Raw genomic sequence first — 12237 nt, forward strand, 5'->3', positions numbered from 1 at the left:
AACTACTCAGGAAGACTGATGATGCTTTCCAAGAGGCTCTTGCCATCAGAGATCATGAAATAATAGTTTGCTGACAAATAACATCTTTAAAAATTGTTTTTAGACTGACACTACCTAATCATTCTTTTTTTTTTTAAAGATTTTGTTTATTCATTTATGATAGACATAGAGAGAGAGAGAAAGAGGCAGAGACACAGGCAGAGGGAGAAGCAGGCTCCATGCCGGGAGCCCGATGAGGGACTCGATCCCGGGACTCCAGGATCGCGCCCCAGGCCAAAGGCAGGCGCCAAACCGCTGAGCCACCCAGGGATCCCCTGCCTAATCATTCTTAAGACAGATTCAAATAATTCATTTGAATTAAGAAATTTTTGATTCCAGAAATTACTTTCTCTGTCCTTTCTGGCTTTTTAGAATGCTTATATGAAGGTGAACATTGAGTTTATGAAATTAAATGAGTCAGCCTTTTTTTAAAAAACCAAATTTAATAAAAAGATTATGGTTTTTCACACTTAAAATATTTTTTTTACCCTAATATCTAGGTTTAAACATTTTTTTACCCTAATATCTAGCCTAAAAACCATCAGTGTGCTGTACTCACTAGTTTCGTGGATGAACTCTCCTAGAAAGCGAAGATACTCTTAGAGTGGTAGCATAACTGTTGTTGCTGTCCTCACAAATCAGACAGCAGATATGCCAATCTTTTTATTCTTTTCTGTTCCAGCTTGTAAATCAGCTTCAGAAACAAAGGTGATATCTCATGCTGTGCGGCAGCCTGTTTTTCTTCGCAGCATGTCGGCTCCTTCTGACCTGGAAATGATTGGTAATGAAGATTTGGAATTTACTAGAGCAAATCAGAGGTAAATGGCTAATGGCTAAGGTTGGATTCCCACATGCAGCTGAATACATTCATTAAAACACACTCCCTGAGTGAGTTTCTTGTTTTGTGATCTAGTGTTATTTTGTTTTCCTGTAGGCGGCGCCATGTGACCAGCCACCGCAGCAGCTCCTTTACTCTCCTGCAGTCATTGGCCATTGAGGATAGCAGGGACAAGCCCACCTACAGTGTCCTGCTGGGGCAACTGTTTGCTTTCATCGGCACTAACCCTGACCAAGCTGTAGGTCATGTTTTGCTGACTACAGACGAATAGCACCTAACAGCATCGGGGGCCTGGAACAGTCACGAAGAGTCAGGTGGACTTCCTTCTCATGCCTTTCAGGTGTCCAGCAGCAGCTTTCTTCTGGCTGCACAGACGAGGTGGCGGCGGGGAAATACTCGAAAGCAGGCACTGGTGCACATGCGGGAATTGCTGACGGCTGCTGTGCGTGTCGGGGGCGTGACACACCTTGTGGGTCCAGTGACTATGGTCCTTCAGGGAGGACCCAGGTCAGTTGTTTCTAGTAGTTCATACCGTTCTGTCTAGGGGGAAAGAGGCATTTGTTCCAAATATTATTCTTAAGGCCAAATATAGTGGTATTTACTGTTTTCCCCTAAAATAATTCTGCTTTTATTTTTCAAAAGTATCCCACAGTTTTATAATAACTTCAGCTTATGTAGCAGAAAGTAAAAGTCTCTTTACTGTGCTTCCTTTCCTGAATTCCACCCTGTTCACTTAGAGCTGCTTGTATCAGCTACACACACATAAATAGCTATTTAGTTCTCTTTGTACACAGAAGTGTGTATCATACAATGATTTTTTTTCTTAATTTAGATTATGTTATACTGTTATATAACACAGACATGAAAATAATTTTGCTCAATATATCTTGGATAAATCTGTCTTTTCATGTCAGTACATTTGGGTTTGCTTTATAGTTTTTAAGCACATTGTGGACCTCCAGATATGGATGGCTAGGTCTTATTTAACTCCTCCCCTCCTGGTGAACACATGGTTCATTTTCTCTTTCTCTCCTTCATTTTGTCTGCTTTATTTCTGCATTAATAGTGATGTAGTCAGTATCCTTATACCTATGTTTTTGTGTATTTTTGTGCTTATTTTTACTGGGTCAATTTCTAAAAACATAATTGTAGATACGAACTTTGAAAAAGGTTGAATAACTTCTTTGTGGGAGTTTTGCTATACTATTCCCTACTGGGCTTCAAAGATCTTCAGAAAGAAATAGAAAAGGTGTCTGTCTCCAGGTCCTGGACTAGAACTGCCTGGGGCTACTTGTGTCTCCTGACAGCTTTTTGAGAAATTCTGGCCAGCAAGCAGAGAGCAGTGGCTGGAGGAAAATGTGTTAACTAAGAGCTAATATCTTGAGAAATTTCTGTGTCAATCAGGAGAGGCCAGGTTACTTTTCAGAAACAAAACTCTCCAATATCTCAGCGGTTTACAAAACAAGACATCAGTTCTTACTTGTGTCCAGCACAGGTGTGCCCCAACACATGCTAATCCCAGAGAGCCTGGGTAAGAGAAGAGTTCTAGACCCTCCTAGACTGCTATCTCAAAAGCTGTCAGTCACCTTGTCAGGCTAGTCACATGCTCACTCAACCAAAGTGGATGCCCAGAAAGCCCATTGAGTAGCACTGGCCACTACAGCTTCCTCCCAGAATAATTTCTCCACAACCCGGGGAGCATTACTCCTTTTCCCCTTGGTTATTAATGTCATATATCAAACATTTGAAAAAATGCAGAAAATCCCAAAGTATATATAAAGTAAATCCAGCATCTTAAGATAAAACCTGTAACATTCTAGTGTATGTGTCTGTCTTTATCCTAACCACGGATATCTCCTATAATGTTTTTAGTGGTTGCATCATATTCCCGAACCTTTATTCAGATTTAATCCCTATTTTCAACCTTAGGTTTTATTTACATATTTTTGCTATTATAAACAGTATTCTGTAGCATATCTTTGTAGATTAATCCACACAGTTCCAGTTTTCAACTAATATTAGTTACTGTAGAATCTACCCTAGGATGATGCCTGGGTGGCTCAGTGGTTGAGCATCTGCCTTTGGCTCAGAGCGTGATCCCAGAGGCCTAGGACCAAGTCCTGCATCAGGCTCCCCACAGGGAGCATGCTTCTTCCTCTTCCTATGTCTCTGCCTCTCTCTCTGTCTCTCAAGAATAAATAAATAAAATCTTAAAAAAAAAAAAGAATCCAGGTTGTGTGTTTATATTGGGAAAGTCTTATTTCATATCAATTGGATTCTCATAATCTGCTAATAATCACAATGTGAACTTGAAAAGGACACTTAGCTAATCAATTTAGGCCTTGATTTTCTCATTAGTACAATTGCATTTACAGAATTCAGTGCTGCATAGGATATTGTAGACAAGTTTCAGATGTTTCCTTATTAAATGCATTTGGGAAATGTGGAGTACCATTCTGTTGCTCTTAGAGATATTGTGGACTTTAATCTTGTAAGGCTCCGAGTAGTCCTGCTTGACTTGACTTAGGCTGGGATTCCCCACACTTTTCTAAAGTTTGGGCATTGTCTGTGAGGCAACTTAAGAAATGCTGTCTGGTAGTCTTGTGTGGTCCTGGAGTCTGGGAAACAATGGTAATTTCTAAGATCCCTTCAGTTCTGGATTCATCTAGACACCCTTGGGTTTCTCACAAGAACATTCCTGCTCTTATGTTCTTATGTTTACCATCACTCTTCTTGCCGTGGTTCAAGAAGCCTGCACTTTGGTTCTGTTTCATAGAATTGAAGAACTAACCTGTGGTGGGATGGTCGAGCAGGTCCAGGAAGCCTTTGGCGAGACCATGACCTCTGTTGTGTCTCTATGTGCTCGTTACCCTATTGCATGTGCAAATAGCATCGGACTCTTATGTACCATACCTTATACCAGGTAAATAAGGCAATGCTTTTTATTGTGAGTAAGTAACACTGCAGTGTTTAATTAAAAATATTTTTTAATTTAAAAATTGGGATTTTTTTTTTTTGCTTTGATTATCCAATGACACTACCACTGTGATTAAATGAACTTACCTCCCTGACAGACACCTAAGGTTACTGTGTAAATTCCAGATTGTTGAATTCCTACATGATCAAGAGTGGCCAAGAGGGATCATATTACATTGTCAAAATGGAGAGGTTTAAAGGAACGTAAAAGATCTCTAGGAAATTACTTAACATTTGGCAAAAAATCTTTGCAAATACATTTATTTTCTCACCTTATAAATCCCCCTTTTTTTCTATGTAATTTTTTTTCTTTTATGGGAACTGTGAGTTGATTCTATCAGTTTTTACTTATTGTTCTATATGAACAAACTAAAATTTGAAGTTCCTTATTTATGAAGGAAATCCTCATTGTAAAGACATATTTCTGTGTTGAGTTATGCATGGTAGTATCCTAAGTAATAGACAAAGAACTATGCTGTTTTTATGCCCCTTTGATAACCTGGGTCTTAAACCCGAAGGCTGGTCAGTGATGTTTATTTCATGTAACCCTTTCCACCTGGCCCAGGAGCGAAGAGAAGTGCCTGGTGCGCAGTGGCCTCGTTCAGCTCATGGATCGACTCTGTAGCTTGAGTAGTCAGACGGAATCTAGCTCCAGTGAGAAGCAAACTAAGAAGCAGAAAGTGGCCACAATGGCCTGGGCAGCTTTCCAGGTGCTTGCCAATCGCTGTGTTGAGTGGGAAAAAGAAGAAGGTAAGAAGCAGGATTCCATTCTAGAATTCATTGATTTCTTCTGTTGACATGTCTATTTAATTATTTGTGCTGGCTGGGGGAAAGAAAGGCTATATTAAATTACATAATCAGATGGGTCAAATTAATGATTTCATGAGAGCCTCTTCATCAGCATGCTTCTCTGAAAATTTATGGCTACACTATGACATTAAATAATATTCTAACCTAGAGCACATTGTGCTAAGTGAAATAAGCCAGACGTAGAAAGACAAATACTGAATGATCTCCCTTATATGTGGAATCTAAAAAAGCCAAACTCCTAGAAACCAAGAGTAGAATGGTAGTTGCCAGGAATTTTAGGAGGAGGCGGAATTGGGGAGATGTTGGTCAAAAGGTCAAACTTCCAGTTATAAGATGAATAAGTTCTGGGTCTAATGTACAGCATGGTGATTATAGTCAATAATACTTAATCATACTCTTGAAATTTGCTGAGAAAGTGAATCTTAAATGTTCTCAAACCACACACACACACATACTCCAATAACTAGTGAGGTGATGGAAGTATTAACTAGATTGTAGTAATCATTTCACAATGTATATACATATTTACATATATAATCATGTTGTATACCTTTTTAAAAAAAATCACATTATACAATATAAATTGTATACAACTGTATTTGTTAGTCATCCCTCAATAGAGCTGTGGGTGGAGGTGAGGAATGATAACCACTCTGGAAGAGTACAGTAAGCCAGGAAATTGAGAAGATATTTTTCATTTCTATTTTGTCAACACTGCTAACAGTCTACAAATAACATGAAATGATTTAGTTGCATTTTCAAGTGCTATTTCCAAATTATATTTTTTCCAATCCAGCTGAAAAAGTAAAGTTGAAGGATAACATCTCCATAATATCCCAGGCCTATGTATATACCTTGGTTATTTGTTTATTCATTCACTGCGTGTTTTATTATTTCTTATTACTATTTTTAATTTAAATTCAATTAATTAACTATAGTATATTAATAATTTCAAAGTTAGAGGTCATTGATTCATCAATCTTATATAATACCCAGTGCTCATTATGTCATCACATACCCTTAATGTCCATCACCCAGTTACCCCGTCCCCTTACCCCTCCCCTCACTGTGTGTTTTATTATCTTGAGAATCAGGCATAAGATGAACAAGGGCATTGCTCTTAAGAAATATGATGCAGTGGTGGGATAGACCAGTGAGCAAATGATTGCGGTGTGGTCAGTGCCATAATTGAGGTGCATGCAAAGTGTTGGGAGCACAGAGGTTCCTACAGACCAGCTGTGCTAGAGTAGGCAAAGCTCCCCCAAGAAGGTGACGAGTGACTTACTCTTACAGGATAAAGAATGTTTCCATGCACAATAAATAGTGTGTGTAGGCATAGGGATCCCAGAGAGCATGGGAAGTTCAGGAAATGACAATTAATTTGTGTCATTTTTTACAAGAGCTGCTTGGAAGGGAGGGGCTTCTGGAACTACAGTGAAAATGGAAAGATCCGAAAAGGTCTTTAATTGTGTTTGAGCTAAAAATCAAGGTGTGTTCATGACAGTTTAAAAAAAAAATGGTGATTTTTCCCTGTTAATAAAAGTATGTTCCTTGTTTTGTATGAGTTCTATTCAGTTTTCATTAAGAATAATGTCTTTCCCCAACATTGAATCATTAACCTTTTATATGTGCAAATGTTACCTAATGAGAAGACACTAATTGGATAGCTAGTGGAATCCTGAGCAGGTTAAAGAAAAATCAGGCAAGAGAAGGGCTTTAAGTAGGGACACAGAGAGGGAGGACTTGCCACACCTGCAGGCTCACCATGGCTTCTTTGAGTTCTCACTTCACTCTTTCTTTCTTTCTTTGAACTCTAAAGGTGGCTCCACAGAGGCAGTACACTCAGGTCTGGCCCGTCAGGTGTCCAGCCTTCTCACCAACCATCTTGCCCGAGCAACTGAGTGCTGTGGCAACCAGGCTGCTGGGAATGATGCTCTCCAGGATGTCCTTAGTCTTCTCAATGATCTCTCAAGGTATAGAGAGCTGTGGAAAGAGGTGGCTTTCCTCCTGAATGATCGGGGCTTCTCTTGGGTGGTGATTGTCTTTTGAAACATCTAAATTACAAGGCCATTCTGACATGCTTCTGCTTCCAGAACAGTAGAGAACAAAACTATTGACAAACAGTAGCTCTAAAATGCGAGGATTGTTTAGGTGAATCTCTACATCATAAAATGATACCATTTGCTTTAAAACTTTGCTGGTGACAGCTGCTAGCCTTTCAGGTCTATGCAGGTACATTGAGTAACCCCAAATCTTACCCTCATTATAGCAAAATAAAGAATAATCAGTCAGGACCTGCAGTTGACTCATGTTCTCATGCTGTGTCTTAAGACAATCTGTGGAGGTTTGATACCATCCTGTGTGAGCTGTGAGGCCCACAACTGCTTGTCCACATAAGGCTACTTGTTCTTTGGCTTCTGCTGGACTTTGTTTTCTTCTCAGTGAGATGCCACAGGATCAGCTATGTCATATTCCACACTGTTGAGGCCTGTGCAACCCTGTGTGAGATAATTTGGTCTTAAAGCACTCCTTAAAAGGAAATAAAAGACTAAATGGAAAGTCTCTAGTTTGGTTCATACAGTTGTAGTGCTCCATGAACCATGCTGAACTATAGCATCGCAGTTAAGTAAACATTAGGGATCAGAAAATATTCAAAAATCTTTCTTTTTAAGTATTATTGGTTGGTCAATTGTGAACTTACATTAGATATTTACCAAAAACCTTCATTCTCCTTCCTAAAAACATAGTGCCAGATCCGTGTTGTCCTCGTGAGTCATCCTCACGAGGGAATCATCCTCATTTAGGGAATTCTTGCTTCTGAATGTCTATAGACCAATATGCCCAACGTCATTTACCTTTTTTTCCTTCTTTTCCAGGAGTCACATAGGTAAAGCCATCCTGAGCCAGCCAGCTTGTGTGTCCAAACTCCTCTCCCTGCTGCTTGACCAGCGCCCATCTCCAAAGCTGGTCCTTATCATTCTTCAGCTGTGCCGGGCTGCGCTCCCGCTGATGAGTGTAGAAGATTGTGGGAATGTGGAGCTCCCACCATGGAGCTACTCTGTTCCTTCCCTAAACAGTGAGCAGGAGGATCCCAGTGACCCAGCATCCAAGATCGCTTCATTGCTCTTAGCAAAGCTGGCAGATTACGTGGTCCCAGGTGAGAGGCTGGCCGGAGGATGGTACAGAGGTGCCTGCTTCTTGTGGCCGGCCACACTGAGCTTCCTGCTGTCTGTAGCTGCTGCTGCTGCTATGCCTTCTGTGATGAAAGAAAGGGAGGTGGGAGAGGGAAGAAGAGAGATTCCAAAGCCAGAGTTTTCCCTGCGCAGGGGAGCTATACCAATAACACTGCAATTGTTCTGTTTGCTTTTAAAGGATGTCAGACAGTTCTTTCTCCAACTGCTTCTGAACCTGATACTACATTGACAAAAACCAGCCCCAAGAATTCCTTAAAAGGAGACAAAGATCCTGGAGAAGAGAGTGAAGCAGTGGATGGCAAGCTGTCTATCTTTATCCATAAGCGGGAAGACCAATCATCCCATGAGGTTCTCCAGCCGCTACTAAGGTGACTGACTGTTGTAATAGCCACATGTCATTAGGCACTGACTGTGTCCCAGGCACTGAGCTCAGTAAGCCCCTTACATACATCAACTGTCTCAGCCCTCTTGACGACCCTAAGAGGTAATCACTATTACTGTCATCCCTGTTGTTACAGTGGAGAAACTGAGGCAGAGCTGAACCACAGACGCAGGCCTCTGACCACAGAGCCCAAGCTTTTATCCACAACTCGGTACTGTTTCTTCAAACCCAACAGAGAGCAAAAGCCCTGTTGAGAATGTATTGTTTGTGCTCAATGGAGAGTCTACAGTGTGATTTGGGCTTCAAGAAGGAATAACGCAGTCTGGTTTTAGTCATTGGCATCCTTCAGCCATTGGTAAATTTAAGGATACCATTGACTGTGAGGTGGAGAGATAAGAGAAATTTTTTTTAAACATGGAGCCCTGTCAGTGGGAGCCAGGAAGGTCTTCCACAGAACATAAGGGAATTTAGGACACGTATGTATGTCTCCGGGGAAGACTTCTTTCTTCAAATAAATGATGTGGTGATGGTGTCATCCTCATAATTGGTCCCTTGGCTGCCATCATGGCAACTGAAAGCACTAATGGGCTACTGGCGTAAACTAGGGTTCCAGCAGGTCAGTGCTAGATGCAGGAACCACCAAGAAACATTCTTAGGCATTGCAAAACCTGACAGTGCAAATTTGGTGAAGGAGTTTTTGGAGGCCAGGTTTAAAAGACAGAGGAAACTGAATTTTTAGAAAGATCCAGTCATTAACATCAAGGCATCCGGGATCCCTGGGTGGCGCAGTGGTTTGGCGCCTGCCTTTGGCCCAGGGCGCGATCCTGGAGACCCAGGATCGAATCCCACGTCGGGCTCCCGGTGCATGGAGCCTGCTTCTCCCTCTGCCTGTGTCTCTGCCTCTCTCTCTCTCACTGTGTGCCTATCATAAATAAATAAAAATTAAAAATAAAATCAAGGCATCCAACCCATGCTATTGTTTTTTAAACAGTTTTTTTTTTTATTTACTTATGATAGTCACAGAGAGAGAGAGAGAGAGAGAGAGGCAGAGACACAGGCAGAAGGAGAAGCAGGCTCCATGCACCGGGAGCCTGATGTGGGATTCGATCCCGGGTCTCCAGGATCACGCCCCGGGCCAAAGACAGGCGCCAAACCGCTGCGCCACCCAGGGATCCCCAACCCATGCTATTGTTAAAGTCCCCTTATTTTGGGATTTAGATCACTCACCTCCTAAGGTCCTGGCCTCCCAGGTGCCCAGCCTTCCCTGTATTGTAGGCTCAGATTCTCGATTTTGTTCAGCTATTTTGTACATCATTTTCATGTAGTATTTAAATTATCACTACAACTCTCTAAAAACAGCTGGTGTTTTGATCCCTAAAAGTCCTGTAATTAAACAATAATAAATTCTTTCCTTTTTGAAAAATTGAGTCTTACTATGGGTTTTAAAATCCTGTTGTAGCATATAGTACTGCTCTGGTTAATACTAGATTGCCCCATGGTGTGCAGCCTGACCTTGACCTTGCCTGGAAGATCATCACCTCTCTCTGCTTTCCCTTTTAGTAGCTCAGAAGGACGGCCCTTCAGACTTGGCACTGGTGCCAACATGGAGAAAGTTGTGAAAATGGATCGAGACATGACAAAGGTAACTCTAATTCGGAGACACCCACTCTGACAGGAATGCTTGATTGAGAAACATTTGCCATGCTTTAGGTTTTCAGAGACATTTAAGAAAAAAAATTCCCATAAGGAGGCAGAGTGAAAAATTAAAGTCAGTGGCTTAACTGTAGCCATTTTTAAGAGAACCAGTCAGAGTCAATTTGTCATTGATGTTAAAATGTAAAAGAGAATTCTCGTTCTTGACCTAGAAGTTTTTTCTTAGTTTTATTAAGAAAGTTTTGCAGCCTATGGGACGCCTGGGAGGCTCAGCGGTTTAGTGCCTGCCTTTGGCCCAGGGCATGATCCTGGAGTCCCAGGATTGAGTCCCACATCAGGCTCCCAGCTTCTCCCTCTGCCTATGTCTCTGACTCTCTCTCTCTCTGTGTCTCTCATGAATAAATAAAATCTTTAAAATATATATATATTTTTTGCAGCCTATTAATGCCTTAAAAGTGAGGGGTACCTGTGTGACTCAGTTCGTTAAGCATCTGTGAGATTGAGCCCTGTGTCGGGCTCCACACTGGACATGGAACATGTTTAAGATTCTGTCTCTCTCTCTCTTCTCTGCCCCTCCCCATCCCACATGTTCTCTCTCTCTCCCTAAAAAAAATCAAATACATAAATAACAATACTTTAAAAGTGATAATATGTAAAAGGTTAGAAGAATAATAGATTTTAAAAAAGAATAATAGATAAAAGAACTAAAGATACATAACCCATAAAAAACATTGAAATATGCTCATGTTTACAGATTATACAATAAATAAAGAAATAAAAATAGTAATATATAATTTTTCACCTGTCAAAGTTAAAGAAAATTGATAGGGACACCTGGATGACTCAGTAGTTGAGTGCCTGCCTTCAGCCCAGGGTATAATCCTGGAGTCCTGGGATCAAGACTCACATCCGGCTCTCTGCATTGGAGCCTGCTTCTCTCTCTGCCTATGTCGCTGTCTCTCTCTCTGTGTGTCTCTCATGAATAAATAAATAAAATCTTTAAAAAAAAACCCTGATAATACTCATTATTGTCAAGGTGAGGGTAAACAAGCATTCTCAAGGGTCCAGAGACAACCATGCTCTGCACAGCTCTATTTATTTATTTAAAACAAAACAAAAAAATATAATCTGTATACCCCTAAATGGGGGATTGATTAAAGAAATTGTTGTATGTCATTTATACCTCAAATTTTTAAATTTAAAAATTTAAGTTGGGGCAGCCCTGGTGGCGCAGCGGTTTAGCACTGCCTGCAGCCTGGGGTGTGATCCTGGGGACCCAGGACCCGGGATTGAGTCCCACGTCGGGCTCCCTGAGTGGAGCCTGCTTCTCCCTCGGCCTGTGTCTCTGCCTCTCTCTCTCTCTGTGTCTCTCATGAATAAATAAATAAAATCTTTAAAAAAAAAAACACAAAACTTGTGTTCCGTCTTTAAAAAAATCTTAAAAAAAATTTAAGTTGTATGCCTATGATGAAATACTATACAATTATAAAAAGAGTGAGGTCAATCTACATATATCAGTATCAAAACACATGATAGTTTGATAACTGAGAAAAATTAAACAGAAAAAACTGCGTAGTGTGATCCATGATTATGTGTGCCAGAATTTGCATGGAAACAAATTTAGAGGATTCACAGTTATATGTGACTGGGTGAGGACATGGGATGTTTATGGGAAATTAACTTTCTATATATAGTATTTTAACATGTGAGTCTTTGAGAAATGAGCCTGAATTGCTTTGGTAACGGGGAAGCAGGTTTTAAAAAGTAGGAAGCGGGGATCCCTGGGTGGCGCAGCAGTTTGGTGCCTGCCTTTGGCCCAGGGCGCGATCCTGGAGACCCGGATCCAGGGTCGGGCTCCCGGTGCATGGAGCCTGCTTCTCCCTCTGCCTGTGTCTCTGCCTCTCTCTCTCTCTCTCTCTGTATGACTATCGTAAAAAAAAAAAAAAAAAAAAAAAAAAAAAAAAAGTAGGAAGCAGAGTATGGTGACGGTCTCAAACCTCCCTACAGGGCGGCTGTTGTGAGGTGATTACAGAGGAGGCTGCAGCTGCTCTTCGAAAAGCAACCAAGTGGGCACAGTCTGGCCTCATCGTCAGCATTGGGCCGCCTGTAGAGTCTGTCAACCCAGAAACTGTGAGCGGACTGTCCACAGGTGACAAAAAGAAAACTGCCCAGACCTCCATTTGCCGAGAGAGGAACTCTGAACTCGCAAGGTAGTCTTTTCCTGTCCAGACTCTTCTAAGGTCTACTTAGTAATGGACTTGTTTTTAGGGTTTTAATTGTATATCATCCTCTTGACCTGCTGGAAATGAGGACTTCGGGGTTAAAATACCCATCTGAGGTGGTCC

The 12237-nt window shown here is 41.2% G+C and overlaps 1 protein-coding gene across 9 annotated transcripts in view; it reads left to right on the forward strand.

Annotated features, from left to right (window-relative positions):
- Window positions 1-12237, forward strand: part of HECTD4 (HECT domain E3 ubiquitin protein ligase 4) — a 189096-nt gene that overhangs the window by 117055 nt on the left and 59804 nt on the right. For 4 of the 9 annotated variants that reach the window (XM_055322034.1, XM_055322036.1, XM_055322038.1 and 1 more), the window contains exons 30-40: window positions 722-857; window positions 974-1115; window positions 1218-1384; window positions 3654-3800; window positions 4419-4603; window positions 6483-6636; window positions 7540-7820; window positions 8036-8225; window positions 8376-8450; window positions 9800-9881; window positions 11900-12102. In XM_055322034.1, coding sequence (XP_055178009.1) covers window positions 722-857; window positions 974-1115; window positions 1218-1384; window positions 3654-3800; window positions 4419-4603; window positions 6483-6636; window positions 7540-7820; window positions 8036-8225; window positions 8376-8450; window positions 9800-9881; window positions 11900-12102 — 1762 coding nt within the window. The remainder of the gene's footprint in view (window positions 1-721; window positions 858-973; window positions 1116-1217; window positions 1385-3653; window positions 3801-4418; window positions 4604-6482; window positions 6637-7539; window positions 7821-8035; window positions 8226-8375; window positions 8451-9799; window positions 9882-11899; window positions 12103-12237) is intronic. The other 5 variants (XM_055322040.1, XM_055322042.1, XM_055322043.1 and 2 more) reach the window with 3 other exon arrangements.

Source organism: Nyctereutes procyonoides, unplaced genomic scaffold (assembly GCF_905146905.1).
Source record: "Nyctereutes procyonoides isolate TBG_1078 unplaced genomic scaffold, NYPRO_anot_genome, whole genome shotgun sequence".
Classification (NCBI taxonomy): domain Eukaryota; kingdom Metazoa; phylum Chordata; class Mammalia; order Carnivora; family Canidae; genus Nyctereutes; species Nyctereutes procyonoides.